The 19,748-nt window shown below is 37.2% G+C and overlaps 1 protein-coding gene across 1 annotated transcript in view; it reads left to right on the forward strand.

The window, feature by feature from the left end:
- HINT3 (histidine triad nucleotide binding protein 3) overlaps window positions 1–19,748 on the forward strand; it is a 48,882-nt gene that overhangs the window by 18,315 nt on the left and 10,819 nt on the right. Inside the window, exons 2-4 of the mRNA XM_004469054.4 lie at window positions 9,763–9,880; window positions 16,706–16,775; window positions 19,097–19,223. Coding sequence (XP_004469111.1) covers window positions 9,763–9,880; window positions 16,706–16,775; window positions 19,097–19,223 — 315 coding nt within the window. The remainder of the gene's footprint in view (window positions 1–9,762; window positions 9,881–16,705; window positions 16,776–19,096; window positions 19,224–19,748) is intronic.

A 19,748-nucleotide genomic window follows, 5' to 3' on the forward strand; every position in this document is an offset into this window, starting at 1 on the left:
ATTTTAGCTCTTTCTTATTTTTTTTTTTTTTAAAGATTTTATTTATTTTTATTTAATTCCTTCCTCCCCCCCCCCCCCCCCCCCCCCCGTTTGTCTGTTCTTGGTGTCTGTTTGCTGCGTCTTGTTTCTTTGTCCGCTTCTGTTGTCGTCAGCGGCACGGGAAGTGTGGGCGGCGCCATTCCTGGGCAGGCTGCTCTTTCTTTTTTTTTCGCGCTGGGCGGCTCTCCTCACGGGCGCACTCCTTGCGCGTGGGGCTCCCCCACGCGGGGGACACCCCTGCGTGGCACGGCACTCCTTGCGCGCATCAGCACTGCGCATGGCCAGCTCCACACGGGTCAAGGAGGCCGGGGTTTGAACCGCCGACCTCCCATATGGTAGACGGACGCCCTAACCACTGGGCCAAAGTCCGTTTCCCTTATTTTTTAATATAAATATTGAGGATTATAAATTGCCTTTTCAGCAATGCCTTTGCTATTTTCCGTAGGTTTTGGTATGTTGTATTCTAATTTTCATTTGGCTTGAGGTATTTACTGATTTCTCTTGCAATTTCTTCTTTGACCCCCTAATTATTTGTGTATTGTTTTATCTCCATATATTTGTGAATTTTCCCTTTTTCTGGCTGTTATTGATTTCCAACTTTATTCCATTATGGTCAGAGAAAGTATTTTGTAATTTCAATGTTTTTAAATTTACTGAGCTCTGACTTATGTCCCAACATATGGTCTATCCTGGAGAAAGATCCATGAACACTTGAGAGGAATGTATATCCTGCTACTTTGGGGTGTAATGTTCTATAAATGTCTATTAGTTCTAGTTCTTTAATCATATTATTTAAGCTTTCAGTTTCCTTATTTATCCCCTGTTCAGGTGTGCTATCTAATGCTGAGAGTACTGTGTTGAAATCTCCAACAATTACTGTAGATATGTCTATTTCTCCCTTCAGTTTTGCCAGTTTGTGTCTCATGTATTTTGGGGTACCTATGCTAGGTGCATAAATATTTATTGTGGTTATCACTTCTTGTTGAATTGACCCTTTTTTTTTTTTTTTTTTGATTTCTTTCTTTCTTTCTCTCTTCCCACTCCACCCCGGTTGTCTGTTCTCTGTGTCTGTTCGATGCATCTTCTTTGTCCGCTTCTGTTGTTGTCAGCAGCACGGGAATCTGTGTTTCTTTTTGTTGTGTCAGCTCTCCGTGTGTGCGGCGCCATTCCTGGGCAGGCTGAACTTTCTCTCACGCTGGGCAGCTCTCCTTACGGGGTGCACTCCTTGCACATGGGGCTCCCCTGCGCGGGACACCCCTGCATGGCAGGGCACTCCTTGTGCGCATCAGCACTGCACATGGGCCAGCTCCACACGGGTCAAGGAGGCCCGGGGTTTGAACCGCGGACCTCCCATGTGGTAGATGGACGCCCTAACTGTTGGGCCAAGTCTGCTTCCCTGACTCTTTTATTATTATATAGAACCTTCTTCATCTCATAACAGTTTTGCATTTAAAATCTATTTTGTCCAATATTAGTATTGCTATACCTGCTCTTTTTAAAAATTTTTTAATTTTATTACTATTAGCATGCATCCTTGCATCTAAGGTGAGTCCCTTGCAGACAACAAATAGATGGCACATTTTTTTTTTATCCATTCTAACAGCCTATGTTTTTTAATTGGGTAGGTCAATCTATTAGTATTCAGTGTTTATACTATAAAGGCATTATTTACTTCATCCATTTTATCCCTTGAATTTCTGTTGTGAGATCTTACTATTGTCTGTCTTTTAACGCTTTCAATTTCTTTTACTTATGTTCTTCATTTCTACACTTTTCTCCAGGCTTTCACCCTTGTCTTTTCCTTTCAGGCTGTAACAATCCCTTTAATATCTCTTGTAGATTTGGTCTTTTGGTAACAGACTCCCTGAATTTTTGTTTGCTGTAAAGACTTCATTTCTGAGGGATAGTTTTCCTGGATAAAGCATTCTTTCCTGGCAATTTTTCTCTTTGAATACCTTAAATATATCATATCACTGCCTTCTCGCCTCCATGGTTTCTGATGAGAGATTGGCACTGTGGCAGTTTGAGATTATTTATGAATTCCAAAAAGAGAGATTATATTTGTAAACTGATCTATTCCTCTGGTTGTGATAGCCTTTGATTGGATTAGATTCAGCTGAGATGTCTTTGATTAAATTATGTTAAGATTAGGTTTTGATTCTACCACAGCAGTAGGGTGTAACTCAAATTAAGTCCCCACTACTTTGGTGGGCTATATAAATGGACAATCATTTCAAGGAGTCACACAGAAGTAGATACATGGCAAGAGGGAGCTCCGTAGATGCCAGAGGAGAAAACTTTGTCATGGTACGAAAGAAGACATGGAAGAGGAGAGAACTTGGTCATTTGGTCCTGCCATATAACAGAAAGGAGAAGACTCAAACAGCTAAAGCCCTTGGGAGAACTGAGCCATTCACCTGATAGTTTGCAGCTGAAGAGACCAGAGGCCTGAGCAGCTGAGAAGGCCCAGAAAGAAATGAGTCCTCTAGCCTACAGCTGAAATTGGAAGAAGCTGGGCCCACAGAACCTCAAGAGGAAGAGGAAGGTTGAATCCTTGCAGAGATCAGCAACCATCTTGCTTCAACACATGGCAACAGACTTTGGTGAGTAAGTACCTCTTATGGTACCTTGAGTTGGACTCTTTAGGGCCTGTAACTGTAAGCTTTTACCCCAAATAAATACCCTTTATAAAAGCCAACAGATTTTTGGTACTTTGCATCAGCACCCTTTTGGCTGACTAATATAGGCACTTAGCCTTATTGAGGCTCCTTTTGTAAGTAATACATTTCTTTTCTCTTGCTGCTCTCAGACTCCTCCGTTTTCCTTTCGCCTTTGACAATCTGAATAGTAGATGTCTCAGTGTAGGTCTATTCAGATTTATTCTGTTTGGGGTATGTTGTCCTTCTTGAATATTGATATCATATTTTTCATAAGGGTTGGAAATTTTCAGTCAATATTTTTATCAAATATTCTTTCTACTCCCATTCTCCTTTCCTTTTGGGATACCAAAAATGTTTATGTTTGTCCATTTCATGTTTTCATTCAATTCCCTGAGACCCTGTTCAATTTTTACATTCTTTTCTCTGTTCTCTTGTCTTTTCAAGTTCAAATGTTCTGTCTTCTAATTCACTTATTCTTTTTTCTAACATTTCAAATCTGGTGTTAAATACCGCTAATGTATTTTTAATCTCACTAATTGTATCTTACATTCCCATAAACTCTGTTACTTTTTTTTTTCGGTAGGCTTTTGAATTGTTCTTTATGCTCACACAGTGTCATCTTAATATCCTTTATCTCTTTAGTCATAGTTTCCTTTATCTTCTTAAATTGATTAAGGAGGTTTGTGTGAACATCATTTATTAGTTGTCTTAAATCCTGAGACTTATCTAGATTCTGATTTGTTCCTGTGACTGGGCCATATTTTCCTGCTTCTTCGCATAGGTTGTTCCCTTATGTTTTTACCTAGGCATCTGTTTATGTTGGTGATTTTGCTCTGTTCATCAATTTCTCTCTCTTGCGTATTGGGTTTTATTTCACAGCTCTTCTTCTATTTTTAGTTTAATTTTTTCCTAAAACTTTAGTTTTGCTCTGTTTAAGTAGTTAAAACAGGGACAGTGAGCTGCTAATGGCCCCAATCAGAGGACTACCGTGTCTGGGAAAGAACTGGGACAGACCAACCTGTCTTCCTTCACTTTCTTGGCTGGCCAGCAAATGGTGCTCCTCAGCAAACCCTTCCACAGAGATGAATCCTTCAATTTCCACTAGCTCTTCTCAGCTAGCAAATTATAGTAGTTACATTTGTGGAAGAGAAATTACATTCAGCCCTCCACCACAGCCTCCCTCTTTCCAGGGAGACATCTGTGCTTTCCTCTCTCCATTGGCTGCTCAGCCTCGTATTTATGAAGTCTATTGCCATGGGGGAGGGGGGTGTTTGGGCATTGTTCCCAACCACTAGGGTATCCATTCAAGGTTTTCCCTTTGTTCTCTCTGTCTCTCCATCCCCCATCCCTCCAGATGATGCATATGGCACTCTCCTGAACTGCAGGGTCCTCAAAATTTTTTGCATGCTTTCAAATTCTCCTTTTTATGTACCCACTGTTGTCGTTGTCGTCTTTTTTTTTTTTTTTTAGGCAAGGAAGTAAAGAGTTTATTGAGAAATGAGAGAAAAGAAAAAGGTACACCCCTGAAATGGGTGCAGGTGTGCTACAGGGTGAGATGTGCACATGGGGCCCTGATTTAGGTCATTTTAAGGCCTTTTCTCCTCCCCTTTCTTAATGTTGGGGAGGGGCCCCAGCTGTTTGCTATTCTGATTGGTTGCCTTATGATTCCCACCTCTTAGCTCTCAGGGGACCAGTGGGGAAGCCGTTTGTTTGGAGTTATCTGGTACCAATGGAGAAACCTATTTGGAGTTATCTGGTGCTTCCTTTTGAGCCCAGGGTTTTGGCAGGTTCTTTCTAGATTTGTTCTTAGTAGCAGGCTTCCATCAGGGCGTTCCAGCTATCTTCCCTCTTTCTCTATACTAACCTGCCTCAACTCCCGCCTTAGATAATTTACACCTTTATTCTTAAGGGGAGCTGAAGGACAATGGTCATTTTTTCTTAACTGCTTCCTGCTGGTTAGGGGCACTAGTCCCTGTCTGACAGGGTGTGAAGCTCTGGCTATTCTTTTGAGGTTGAGGGAAGGTGGGTCTGGCACCATGGTTGGAACTGGATGAAATCCCCACATAACGAATACCTTACTCTGGAAGGCACTGATTCTGGAAGAAATAAACTTAAGTTAGAATGTTGAAGATAAATGGTTCTCCTTAAAGGATAAAGAAGATGGTGGTAAGTGGCCCCAAAAAGGGAGCCAGCTATGACATACTGGACCATGGGTGCAAGAAAGGCCAGGTGCCTCCAGAGGCTACATTCTCTCAAAGTTGATAGGCTTGATCTTGAAGGTTTTGGATGCTGTCTAGGACTGTTCTGGAGCAATTTATATAGAAACAGCATTCCTCCTTGAGGAACAGGCAGGTTTGTCCCATTGCCACTGTTGGCATGTTTAGGGCTCTGTGATTTTGCAGTATCCTGGGGGCAAGGGAGTCTGTTTGCTGTCTAAGGGCTTCTAAAACATGGCTTGTTTTCTTCTATGCTCTTGGTTAACTAGGAAGAGATTGTGGTAGACCTGCTGGGTTTTGTATAAACTGCTAGCCCCAGTTCCCATGGCGGTAGTTAAGCCTACGAGAGCTCGGAGAGGTATGAAAAGAGGCAATGCCCTAGACATAAACTCACAAAGACTTTATAGGCAACAAGACAAGCAAATGGCAAGCAAAATACAACCCAGTGTCTTTTTAATATCCTTAATCTCTTTAACTGTCTCACTGAATTTATTAAGATTTGTTTGAATATCTTTGATGAGTTGTTTCAAATCCTTTGTCTTATCTGGAGGTTCTGGGCCATATCTTCCTTTTTTTTAGTGTGGCTTTTAATTTTTTGCTGATATCTTGCCATGTGATTCTCTTAATGAATTTATTCTGGGGCTCAGTGTCTCTCTCTTGCCTAGGGCTTTCTTATTTAGCCTTTGTGCTAAAGCTTCTCTTGACATTTGGTTCTATTCATTTTAGGCTTTTTAAATAGCCCATGGTTAAATAATCAGATCTTTTTCAGCTTTTATTCATTTGTTCTTGCCTTCAATATATGGTACAATTTTTGAGAATGCACTGTTTGTACACATATTTCAATCCCAGGCAAAGGTTTCCTTTCCCTTGTTTCTTCTCCAATATGTTATTATGTTCTGTTTGTTTTTTGATTTGCCTCTGTATATTTTAAACACTCCTTTTGATTTATCTAGCTGCTTTTACCTGGAAGGCTAATTTTTGTAGAAGAGTCCCTCGCCAGAGACAATCATCCCATTTCAGTTTTCCCAGCCGAAAAAGGCCCAAGGACCCATGAAGGAGGTATAGATCGTTTCCCATATGCCCTGGGGAGAAGACTGCTAAACATCTCTGAAGACCCTGAATGTATGCTTTCCTGATAGACCCAGCAGATGGTGCTCTTCAGCCAGCTGCTCCCCACAGCCCTAAGGTGGTGCTGCACCTTTAATTCTCAGCTGACTTAACCCCTGTTGGGGGTGTGGTTGAGACTGAGGCTGCCAGCACACTGGGGTGGGATAAAACTGTTGCATAGATCTCAGACTCTTTGATCTATATTCTCTAATCAAGTGCCGTGACCCATATGCCATGACCCAGGGCCTTGTCCTCCCCTTTTCTTGAGGAAGAGCTACCCTTCAACAGGCTCTTTCCTGCTACTCCAAGAAGGCACTGTCTTTAAATCAGCCCTAGTCCTTTCCATAGAGGTGGACTTCAAACAGAGGCTGCTGATTGCTTTCTGTTTCAGGTGGGTTGAAACCCCTCCCCATTGTCCCAAGAAGTTACTCTGTCTAAATCAACCCCGCTTCTTCCCCTGCCAGGGATGGGGTTAGAGCAGAGGCTGCTGTGGCTTTCTGAGGTGGGTGGGCTGAAACTTTCTGTGCTTCCAGGAGAAAATTATCAAACGACACCAACTTCATCTCTTGCCAGGGCGAGATTGGAGTAGAGGCCGCTGGCGGCTTTCCATCCTGGAATCTGTACTGTCCAGGGAAGTCACTGCGCCTCTCAGCCAGCCGCACTTCCTTCCCTATTGGGTGTGGGGGTTTGGGCAGTGACTGGCCAGGGCTGTCTGACTTGAATAACTAAAACTGATCCCTACCATCCCGGGAATTTTCTGTTTTTCAGTCAACCCCACTTCCACTCCTGCGGTGGGTGAAGTTAAAATGAAGGCTACCAGCTTCTTTCCTGGCTTGGGTGGTTTAAACTTTAATTGTGCTCAGATTTGGAATCCAGCTAGCAGAATTTGCTAATCAATAGCCATAGTTAGTTAATGCCTGGCTGTGTCCCTCTCCCCTGTTTTGGGGAAAGGGAGCTTCTATTTCTAGACAGGGAGTGGCTCCCAAGGCAGTCTTCCACACCAGGGGGGGATGAGCACCAGCCTCCACTCATAAATCTTCACTATAGATTGTTAGTCGTCTTCTGCTGTTCCCTGGATCCGGTGTGCCGTGTTCTTCTGGTCTCTGGATCCCTCAAACAGATTTAGACAGATCCTGGCTGATAACTAGCGTCCTGTAGGACAAGCTGAATCTTAGAGCTCCCAACTCTGCCGCCATCTTGGATCCTTTCTCAGTTTCAATAGTTTTGAAAGTTTAATGGAAACCACATTTTTAATTACTGCCTAGGCTAACTAGGCTAACGAAAACATCCAGTTTCTTTGGGTCTGACAGGAATTTTATCTACTCCTGGTGATGATGGCGGTTGTCTTATGTTAATTGGTTGTTTTTTTTATTCATAAGAAATTGGATTAGATATTCATATATGATATTAGATAAACAAAACCTTTCAGGTAGGTGGTGGGAGACAAAGACGGAACTCTTTTGGACTGAGCCATGCAGTTTAAGACAGCAGATTTTTAGGAGATTTAATTTTTTTCTTCTTATTCTTTAGCACTTTAATAGTTTAATTTGTTAGATTCTTGTTCTGTGAATCTAAAATGTTCCTGTTGTTAGGTCGAATTCATTTACATCAAAAGTCTAATTAGGATGTATTTTGTTCCAGAAAAAATTACCTTTTTAAGTTAATGCCATAATTGAGGGCCATAAAAACATAAAATTGTTGTGAACTAATCTGAGAAGTACAATTTGATAGTGTTAGATTTGATACCCAATATTAATTGTATTCTAGCTAGAAGACATTAAAGAAATGATAGAAAACTTTAAACATTGAAAAACACCATGGTTTTCTTACTCTTTTCTCAAACATTCCATGAACATCAATATTTAAAGTTACTATTAGACAGAAAAATCATGACCAAGAATGGATTAAAATTGATGTAATTATCATATTTGTTACCCTACATTTATCCACTGGGGTTTCCCAAGTCATCCAACCTTCTGGAATTACTCTTCTTATATGTATAAACAAACCAAAACAAAACTGGTCTGACCCCCTGTCTATGAATTGCAGTAAACCCATCCCTTGCCCCAGTGTGTCAAAAGAGTCTCTCTTAAGGTTAGGGGAGTAAACTGAATACATATTCCCTAGTCACCGCTTCCATTTTTTTGGTTATCCTGACAAGCCTCTCACTTTTGTCCTACATCAGCCCCAAAATGGAACACATCCTTTTTCTTTCCTTTCTGTGATACGTTTACACAAAGCAACAGTTGATAGAGACTTTTCCTGACATTTTGGGGTAATGAGAGAGTCTCATATTCTAACACAGCATCAAATCCCTGTTTCTGTAGGGTACCTCTATTTAGTCCTTTCTTGTTTCTACTTTCCTTCTCGCTCATTCTACATTGGTTGATCCATCACTGTGTTTACCACATGATCTTAAAAATAATAACTTTTCCTCCTTATAGGCAGATTATATTTAATAACTGAAAAATAATCAAGATATTTTTATGTAGGTATGCCTCCACATTTTAGCAGCTTCCGAGTTGAAGGTTTATTAGTGAGGACAGCTACAAAGTTAGTATTCAAACAATATCTTAATAAATTGATATCGATATTGATAAATTGATATTGGCGTTTTATAGCAGTCTTGAGATAGGAAAGGAATAATACTTTTTTTTTTCTGCCTTCCATCTGAATCATGGTTTTGCTGGGGACTGAACTAGACAGGAAGCCCTATTCTCTCCAAAGAGCAGTCTCCCTGGCTGGTTGACTTGAAGTTACTGGAAACCTAGATAAGCAGTATGGATACTGATAAGGAAGATCATGCTGTAATATGTACAATTGCCCTTCATCATTATTCTCATTGAAACCAGGATTACTGGCATGATATATGAGACCTTTGTCCAAATTGAATTTTGATTCCTGGAATGGAGAACTAATGAGCATCAGTACATTCTGGGAATTTTCAGGGAGAAATAGCTTATTGATCCAGATTTCATTTAATTTTGACTTTATGTTTTTATATAAAGTATTGAATAATGTTATTTAGGGAATATAGATTTCCTTTTGGAAAAGCTTGAAACTCACATGTTAATAGGTTGAAATACTCTCTTTTTCCTTTCCTTTTCCTTTTCCTTATATTACTGGGTGGAGCAATGTAAACCAGAAAATTGGTGTCATACATCTAATGGACTTTGCACATAACAGTACAATATACTGGACTCTATTTTAGCACTTGAAAGTCTTTTTAATGCTGTCAAGTGGTAAGTAAATATAAAATATTTATATTTAAGTAAATATAAAATAAAGTTAAAGAAGATTTATATGTAATTGTTTTAAAAATGTTTAAAAAGTGACCCTGATCAATATATACTAGATGATCTTGTTCTAATTGAAGAAAAAGCCACTTTGGAAAAAAATTAAATGTAAAAAAGAGCTTATCAATCCTGCTGTGTCTCTGTAGACAAACCATTATAAGTATACATTGAGAGTGAAAAACATCTTAGGCTAAGGATGGAGAGATGTATAATAAAAAGTTCTGGAATTGTTGGTAATGAAGTTTTAATGAACTCCACTTAATTGATTTTTTCAATTGACTTTATAAAAGTCCTTTTATTCTTTGATAAATGTTTGTCATGAAGGAAGTTAAAGCTTGTCTTTATAGACTTAATGCATACTCACAAAATATTTGAGTTGCTCCAGCATTAGAAGATTATTTTTAATAATTTCCGGAATAACTAATGATATGCTTTTTTCTTTAGAATGAAGACCTAGTTTGCTTCAAAGATATCAAACCAGCAGCACCTCATCATTATCTTGTGGTGCCAAAGAAGCATATTAGAAACTGCAAAGAGCTAAGGGAAGATCAAGTAGAACTGGGTAAGATGATGGCAGTATTTTTCATGGTTATGTTCCTGAATTGGCTTTGTTAATGGCAGTGAAGATCAAAAATAAAAAGTCTAGCCAGGCTTTATGATTTTTCATAATGCATTATGACTTTTAAAAACTTCTATTATGAAAAATAAAATAGTACAATCCCCATGTATTCATCACCCATGTTCAACTTTTATTAACTCATGGACAATCTTGTTTCATTTACTAACCTTACTCAACACTGGATTACTTCAAAGCAAATCCCAAACATTATGTTGTTTAATCTTTATATAGTTTAATAGGTATCTCTGTAAGACAGTTTAGAGTCTAAAAGTTTCTTTATGACTTTAAATTTTGGCTTTCCTTAACTCTGAAAATGAAAGGTGTATGCATAATTATAAACAATAAGTTAGGGTTATGGACTATGAACTCATTTTGCCTGATAAACTATATTAGTACCTACGTTGTTCTAAGTTCTTTAACCGTGTAGATGAAGTTCATTAGTATGAACATTTAATTATAGTGTTTTAATGATGAAATTCTGAAAAGGAGATTCTGAGTCCTTCCTCTTTCAGGATTATCCCATAGTTTTCTACTCTTTCCTTCTCTGTCTTTTCAGCTATTGTTTCCTAAGATATTTCTAAGTTCATTTCAAATCTGCTTTGATATCTTTATAAACAGGGTCTGGAATTAGTTTGGTCAGTACTCAAAGGCAGGTTTCAAAATAGATAAACTGAGCCAGATTTTAAAAGATGAATAAGAAAACCTCTTTGATGGAAAACTACCTTGGTGTATATGCAGCTCATTAGGCTATTGAATTACTGTTTTTTAACTGTTGTTTCTGGATACTGCAGAGCTTTAGTCATTTGAAGTTCTGTTAGTACGTTTCAGAACATACCTGATTTATAACTAGAGTTATAATATAATAGAGTCCAAAGGCTATTTTGGACTTAAAAAGATCAGCTACAATTTAAATTTACCTGGCTGTGATTGAAAATTCTCTATTATTATTACTAATAATTAGTATTTCTTTATTAATTATTATTATTATTTTTTAAAGAAGCTTTAGATTACATAAATGTTACATTGAAAAATAGGGGATTCCCGTATACCTCACCCTCTTTCCCTCCCATACTTTTCCTCATTAACAACATCTTTCATTAGTGTTGTACTTTTGGTAAAATTGAACACATATTGAAGTATTGCTACTAATCATGATCTGTAGTTTACATTATGGTTTACACTTTGTACCGCACAATTTTATAGGTTTTGACAAAATGTATAATGGCTAGTATCCATCATTGCAATGTCATACAAACAATTCCAGTGTTCTATAAATGCTCCATTTATACCTATTCTTCCCCCTTCCTCCTCTTAGAACCTCTGGTAGCCAATGCCTTTATATCAATGTTACAAGTTCTTCCATTACTAGAATAATAATAAGTCTATTTCAGTCCTTAGTTGCAATCCCCCTTTATGTTTGTTCATTTCCTAATCTTGAGGACTTTGTATGATAATGCCCACCCTGCTTCCAGTTGAACTTAGATCCCATGGGGTAGATGGGTGGAACTGTCTTGCTTGCAGTTTTAGATACTCTTTGTTTTTTGGGATAGTTGTTATCCTGGGTGAGTCTGATGAATTGGAGGGTAGGTGTTGGCTGCATTTCTGCTGAGATTCAGGGCTCAACGACATATGAACAGCCAGAAGATGAACAGCCAGAAGATATATATCTGGGACACCTATTTATAATTTAATGGGTATAGTGTTAATTATAGCTTCAAATTAAAGGGTCATAAGAACCATGTATAGGAAAATTATAAATAAGTCCAACTCTGATACTTTAGGGGGATAGTTTATCATATATTTCAAGGTAAGGCCCACTGACAGGGTGCCAAATTCCTGGGGTTATGTAACCTGCCTATAGTGTCCAGATGTCTCCAGAGCTCTCAGGAGCTTCCCCACTTGAGGCACTATTTACTGAAACAGTCAGTGAGATCTTCCTAAGACAAGCATAAGTGTAATCTCTGGAATGACCTCCCAACTCACTTTGAAATCTCTTAGCCATAAAAACTTATTTGTATTTAATATTTCCCCCTTTTCGTCAAGTGCATTGCTAGCTGGTGCTTGGTAATAATTCCTTGGTGCCAGGGTGGCTCATCACTGGGAGTCACATCCCATGCGGGAGGTGGGGGGGGGAAGGTAGTGAGTTTATATCCTGAGTTTGGCTTAGAGAGAGGCCATATAAGAGCAACAAGAAGGCTTTCAGGAGTTAACGTTTAGAAATATATATTACTAGGCCAACTTTTGATTTCACAAGAACAAGGTTCTTAAGTAGGGCTAGGCATATTGGTCTGTCCTCCTCTAGGCACTGCCCGTATACTCTAAGGATTCTTGCAACTCTATGAGAGAATGTAGCAGGACTCCCCAGGATGGGAATTCAATATTATTTTGGTTATTGTGTGGCTCTCCACTCATGAGACAGCACCTCATGACCACTTGAAGACACTCATTCCATAGAATATGGAGGTGTACCCTTCCCCACACATTCCCCCACCACTAACAGACCATACCAGTGATCCTCCCCTGCCACAGCTGAAAGTCTTCTGCAGTCCAAAATCTCCCCAAAAATAAAGCCAAAAAATACAAAATAAAAAACATAGAAAAAAAAAATTTTTTTTGCATTGTGTCTTTTATCCCTATTATATGTTTTCTATGCAGTGACAATTTCTTCTGTATGTTTCCCCAGTATCTCTTTTTTTTTTTTCATTTTCAAAGAAGCTTTAGATAACAGAAAAGTCACATAGAAAAGACAGGGGTTTCCTATATACCACACCCCTTCCCTCTCTCACATTTTCCTGTTAATAACGTCTTACATGAGTGTGGTACATTTGTTACAATTGAACAAATATTGAAACATTGCCACTAACTATTGTCAGTAGTTTACATTATGGTTCACATTCGGTACTGTACACTTTTATAAGTTCTAACAAAATGCATAATGGCCTGTGTCTGTCATTGCAAGATCGTGCAGAACAATTCCAATGCCCTAAAATTTAGTATTTCCTTTTAATTAGAAGTTTCTGCTTTCATTATTGTGAAAAATGAAAAATTCATTGTTTTTTAGAGATCATCCTTTGGCTTCTTAGGAATTTAAAAATTTTTCTTCAAGGAAGAGGTGAATTTATGGAAAATGGAGGCTGTTGGTATAACTAGTTTTATAACTGTTTCAAGTCAAATGTTAGGAATTTTAAAGCAGCAGTGGTGGATATTTGGGATTTCATTATACCAGTCTCTTTGCCTTTGCATAATTTGAATACTTCTATAATAAAAGTTTAAAAATTGTTGCAATTCATAATTTTTATACATTCTATAAAAATGAAAAGTAATGAGGATATGGAAGAGCTCAGTAACAATATCAACCATTGACTTAATTGCCATTTATAGAACTCTTAACTGCATTATACACACTTTTTAAAAGAGCACATGGAATGTTCACCAATATAGAGCATATTCTGGAGTATAAGATAAGGCTTAATAAAGTTCAAATGACTGAAATCTTATAGAGTATTTTCTCTGCTGACAATGGAATTAAATTAGAAAAATAGAAAAATCTAGAAGAGCCCAAATATTTTTAAATTCAACAACACACTTCTAAATAATTCCAAATAAATAGTTCAAAGAAGAAATCATGAGGGAAATTAGAAAATACTTTGAATTGACTGGTAATGAAAATATAACATTTTGTGGGCTGCATCTAAAGCAGTGCTTAGAGGGAAATTTATAACTTTAAATGTTTATATTAGAAAATGTTTAAAACCAATGATTTAAGTTTTCATTTTAAGAAACTGGAAGGAAACCAAAATAAATAGAAAGAAGGAAATAAAAAAGTAGATACCTATTAGAGATATAAATAATAGTGTTTCCCCATATGTTTTGAGTCTTTTATTAAGTGAATACATAATCATGATTGTACTGTCTTCCCAGTGAATTGACTCTTTTTTATTAATATGAAATAGTCCCTCTTTATCTCTGAAAACACTCTTTGTGTCTATTTTATGTACTATTAATTTAACCACGCTAGCTTTCTTATTGCTTACAATCTGTGTAGGGTATCTTTTGCTATTCTTTTATTTTCAACCAAACAATATTCACATTTAAAGATTTAAAGATAGGATGTAGGTGAGTCTTCTTGCTTTTTTCCCCCCCCTTCGGTCTTTCAGAATCTAGTCCAAAAAATCTGTGTTTTAATTGGAGTGTTTAGTCCAATAATGTTTAATGTAACTATTGACATAGTTGAATTTATGTTTACTTTCTTGCCATTTGTTTTCTATTTGTTTTTTTGTCCCATTTGGTTTTTGTTGCCTTGTTTCTTCTTTCTCATTTTCTTATGGTTGATCAAATATATTTTTAATATTCCATCTTAATTTATTTTTTGCCTTTTTAGTTATGTCTCTGCATTTTTTCAGTGGTTGTTCTAGAGAGAACACAATATATGTCCTTTAATTATCATAGTCTACTTGGGGTTAATGTGTCAATTCATGTAAAATGTATAAAACTTTGTGTGTTAGTCAGCCAAAAGGGGTTCTGATGCAAACTACCAGAAGTCTATTAAGGGTACTTATTTGGAGTAATAGCGTACGTTCCCAAGGCCATGGAAAATCCAATTCAAGTCATGGTAAGAAGTGCTTTCTCACCAGTCAGCTGCCATGTGTTGAAGCAAGATGCTGGGCATTGTTTGCAAGGTGAAGTTCAGTCTTCCTCTTCCCTCTTAAGGCTTAGACCCAGCTTCTTCTGTGTGTCTCAGCTGTAGGCTGTAGGCTGTAGGCTGGCATAGGGCTCAGCTGCTCTGTTCTCTTCAGCTGCAAACTATCAGGCAAATGGCTCATCTCTCTTCCCAGGGCCACAGGATCAAAACTGACTGAAAAAAAAAAAAAGTTCTCTTCTCTGGCATCTATGAAGCGCTCTCCCTTCCCATGTATCTTTATTTCTTTCTGTGTTTCCTTGATTGAGTGTCCATTTATGTAGTCCACTGTGGGGGGCAGAGACTCAAACTGAGTCGCATTCTACTGAGGTGGTCAAATCAAAGTCCTAATCATAACATAATTTAATCAAAGACATCTCAGCTGAATCTAATACACTCAAAGGTTATCACGCCCAGAGGTACAGACCAGTTTATAAACATAATCTCTCTTTTTGGAATTCATAAATAATAGCAACCTGCCACACTTTGAAATAAACTGTGCTATTACTGTTATATATAATACGTCTACATACTTTATAATCCCATAGTAGTGTTATAGTGTTTGCTTTAATCAGTCACATGTCTTTTGAAGAAATTAAAAGAAAATATATAGTCCTTTATATTTACCCATTTGTTTGGGATTGTGAGAGCATTTTAAAAGAAAACAAGATAACAGACTTGTCTTGTAGTACCTTGGGACCTTTATCTGACCATATGGTACTGACCTAGTGCTGAGAGTCTGGCTGTCTCCTGTCTTAAGCCTGATTTAGAGAAATAAACATTAGCAATGACTTTATATGCCTCAGTGTAACAATGATCCAATGTAGGTTCTCACTTCTGCACTTTTCAAACACATTATTATACCTTTCAAGGGAGGTGAGGCTTAAGGTTTGCATTGTGCTTTGAAGAGCTCATGTTACCAAGTTTTCCTAATAGGGAGGCTTATTCCCATATGAAGGCCATAAAGCACAGAGACAAGAAAGATGCTAAGGCAGATGAAATTTGGAGGCCAAAGTCATTATATAAGTTAGTCTAGTCAAATGACTTGATGTGATATTATATCCCTGATTTAGTCTCAAAGACAAATTCAAAGTTTTCCCGTCTTAAGTTATACGATTTCTGTTTAATTACTTGGTCTCTTTAGCATTAGAAATAGGTCTTAGTAGGATCAGGTGTCCTAAGTAGTCACTTGATAACACTCCTCAAGTGTTGAAAGTTAGCCTTTATGTGATATTTTTGTGATAGTGTGTTATAACTGTGGCTCAATTTGAACCTTCCTTTCAGTTGTTGATAAGTAATCTTAGTAACTTATGACTTATGATGGCTAAGTTCATATGTCACCTTGCTAGGTTATAGTGTCTGGTTGTTTGGTCAAGCAAGCACTGGACTGATTGTTACTGCGAGAATATTTCATGGATTTAAATCATCCGTAAGTTGATTGCATCTATGGCTGATTACATCTACAATCAACTGAGGAGACTGCCTTCAACAATGAGAGAAGTTGCATTCAGTTAACTGAAGGCCTTAAAATGGGTTCTTAACAAGCATCAATGAGCTTGAATTTAAAATTTAAAAAAACCATTATTCTTGTGGGCCATATTGATGCAGATGTGATATATTTATTAAATTATACACAGTATAGTTTGGACTTAGTCAGAGGACCATAGTTTTCACCTGACAGGCAAAGGGGCCCATGGAACAAAAAAGGTTACGAACTCTGCCTTAAAAGAAGTGATGATTTCAGCAGTCAGAAGGGAGAATTTCCATCTTTACTTCACCCAGCCAACTTCTCCTGTGGAATTCATTGAAAACCTTCATTGGAGTTCCCTGCTTGTGGTCTGCGCTATGGAATTTGACTTGTGTTGTGTAAATAAATTCTTAAAAAATCTCAATATTTACATTATATATATTTCCTGTCAGTTCTGTTTCCCTGGAGAATCCTAATACAGGGTTATTCAATGTGTCTTTAAATGTTTATCTATTTTATATAACTTCTGACTAGGTGCTAAAAAAATTAAGCTTAATAGCAATTTAGTGAACTTTATGTGTCCTTAATATAATGATAAATGTAGTTTCTTTCTGTTTTATAGTTGAGAACATGGTAATTGTTGGAAAAGCCATTCTGGAAAGGAATAATTTCACTGACTTCAGAAATATGAGGTTTGTATACTTCCAGATAAACTAATATTTTATTGTTTTAGTTTCCTTGACTGTTTAAGCAAATATTATGCAACAGTCTGGCTTAAACAATGGGAATTTAACGGCTTACAGTTTTAAGGTTAGGAAAAACGCCTAAAAATGTCTATCATCAAGGCCATGCTTTGTGTCTGAAGACTTTGGTATTCTGGGGCTGGCTGCTGGTGATTCTTGGTCCTGGGCTTTTCTATCACATGGCAATGCACAAGGCAGCCTCTACTGGCCTCTCCCTTCTAATGAAGGTTCTGTTGAATGTTTAGATTCTGACTGCTCTCTCTGTGGCTTTCTCTCCCTTTGCCTGAATTTCATTCTTTTTTTAAAGGACTTTAGTAATAGGATTAGGACCCATCCTGATTGAGGTGAGCCACATCTTAACTGAAGTAATTTCATCGAAAGATTGGGCTTACAATGGATTTATGCCCACAGGAATGGATTGAGTTTAAGATCATGTTTTTCTGGTGTAACCCTAGGTTCCAAACCACCACATATACATTATTGTTTTTTCTGAAATTTTATTTCTTAGTGGAAAATGGAAGTAAAGGTGTCTGCAGTTATGTGGTTTAAATGTGACTTTCCTGAAAGTGAAAATATAGTTCATTGGTACTGTAAATTTAATAAACAGCTCATTCCTCTCATGTCTTAGCAGTTTCCAATAATTTCCACTTATGGTTTGGGAAGATGAGTATATATAAGGTAAATAAAGTTACAAATCCACCATTTTCTGTACTTTGTTCATCTGTGCATTCCTATAAAATTGTATATAATTTTAACAGAAAAACTTATTTTATGTGATTTAAAAATGCACTATACTTCTGTTAATGAAATTAACTTGAATTCATTGTCTGCTGAACTGGGTGAATTTAACAGTTTGCACAAAAGCACATAATGTTCACGTTGTCAACTATTTTAAGAAATGTTTCTCTTTTTAAAAAATTTCTGACCTTGCATATATGACTTAGGCAGTATGATACAGTAGATATTACTTCTAAAACACAATTAGAAGACCTGAATTCTAAGGCTGTCTGTTCTAGCTGTTGTACTGTGTAACATTAGAGAAGCCATTTAACTTCTTCAAGATAATACCTGCTCTGCCTACTTGTAGACTCAAATGAGAGGGTGTGTGTGAAAATCCTCTGAAAATTGTTTTAATCAATTGTGACCATGGAAAGGAACAGATGGTATTTGAGGTCTTTTGGTCAGAAGCAGCACTGTTTCCTTCCCCGTTGTGCGTGCTTAGTAGAAGAACATTAGGTTAGACGTCAAGGGCCCTAAGTTCCAGTTCCAGTTGTCCCACTGTCTAAGTTTGTGACTTTGGGAAGTTTCTTAAACTTTTTGGATCTTGGCTTCCTCATGTGTAAAATGAAGATGTTGACTGAACCCGTGGGTTGTTTCTGGCTTCCAGGTTACTAGATTCTATGTCAGATGGGTCTATTTTCACAGAGGGAAAACCTAGTCTCTTTTCTAGGTAGTGGTGGAAGCTTTCCAATATGTGCTACAAGTGGCTGCACATTGTTAGTCCTGGAGGATTGTTGCTAAAATAATGAGCACTCTTGTGTGCCTTCTTCCCACACACCCACTCACTTCTAGTTTGATTAGGCAAATATTTCTAGACTGTGATTTATTGTTACAGGTCTGCCTTGATCCACTCAACATATGTGAACTGTAACTGTAAACTGATTTTTAAGAAGTTAAATCATTTCTAAAAATGTTTTGCTCTTTAAAGAAATTTGTCTTATATTTATAATGCAAACAATTATGAATAATTAGCCTCTAACCTATTTTCAGTATTAAATAGAAAGTTGGATGATGATAAAGATTTTTTATTATTAGTTTTATAATTCTCACTATTGAAATATTGTTGGTTGATAAGGAAATGACTTTATTAGAGATAAGGAGAAAGACTGCCATCTGTTGGCTACATCTTGGAGTATGTGAACACTATTTCTACTTGAGTGTCCAGTAATTTTTTTCAAGATTTCTTGTAGGAAAATTAGTAATAAGACAGTGCTAAGACTTTGTAAAGGTTCTTCTGAGGCATAATATGCTATTAAGGCCTTCCTTGATGAGTTTTATGTTCTTATGAACTTCAACATGAAAGGAAATGGAATTGTAAATATTCTGGTATATAAAGAAAAGAGTAAAAGAAATATAATAGTGGCACTATATCTACTTTAAGTAACTTATTTTGGATGTCTTTAACTTTTTTGTGTTTTATCCTAAAAAAAAAATAGCTTTAAACTTTTGTAAAACTGATGTGTCATTTGTCTCTTATCTTTCCATTTTAGGATGGGTTTCCATATGCCACCATTCTCTTCTATTTCTCACTTACACCTTCATGTTCTTGCACCAGTCACTGAGCTTGGCTTCATATCAAAACTGATTTATAAAGTCAATTCCTACTGGTTTATCACAGTAAGTGTTATTGTACCAGAAGCATACAAATATAGTTGTCCCTTTTGTTGAGTTTCTTTTCTTGGCAGTAGTAGGCACTTATAGCTTTCATAAGCTTGATCACCTATTTTATCCAAGTCACATTTTTAATTTGTGGGACTTTTCAGGTCATCAGCTCTGTAGGAAGAGTCACTATGGCTGTTTCCCCTTTGCAGAAGGGGATATAACAGAAGTTCCCATAGCATTAAGAGTTCAGACTTTGGAATCAGATCTAGATTCAAATTCTGGCTCCACTACTTCCTTTAGGGACCATGTGCAAGTTACTTAAACCTTTTTAAGGTTTGGTTCTTTATTATCTGCATATAGCTAATACTGCCCGATTGATAGGGTTGATAAGAGGAATGAAGAGATAATTCACTTGCAAATCACTTCACATAGTATCTGGCATATACTGATTGCTCAGTAAATGTTACCTGCTGCCCCTATCACCATAATCATCAACATCATTTTGTAGAAGTTAATTTTTGTGATTCTGATAGTTTAAAC

The sequence above is a fragment of the Dasypus novemcinctus genome, chromosome 11, assembly GCF_030445035.2.
Source record: "Dasypus novemcinctus isolate mDasNov1 chromosome 11, mDasNov1.1.hap2, whole genome shotgun sequence".
Taxonomy (NCBI): Eukaryota; Metazoa; Chordata; class Mammalia; order Cingulata; family Dasypodidae; genus Dasypus; species Dasypus novemcinctus.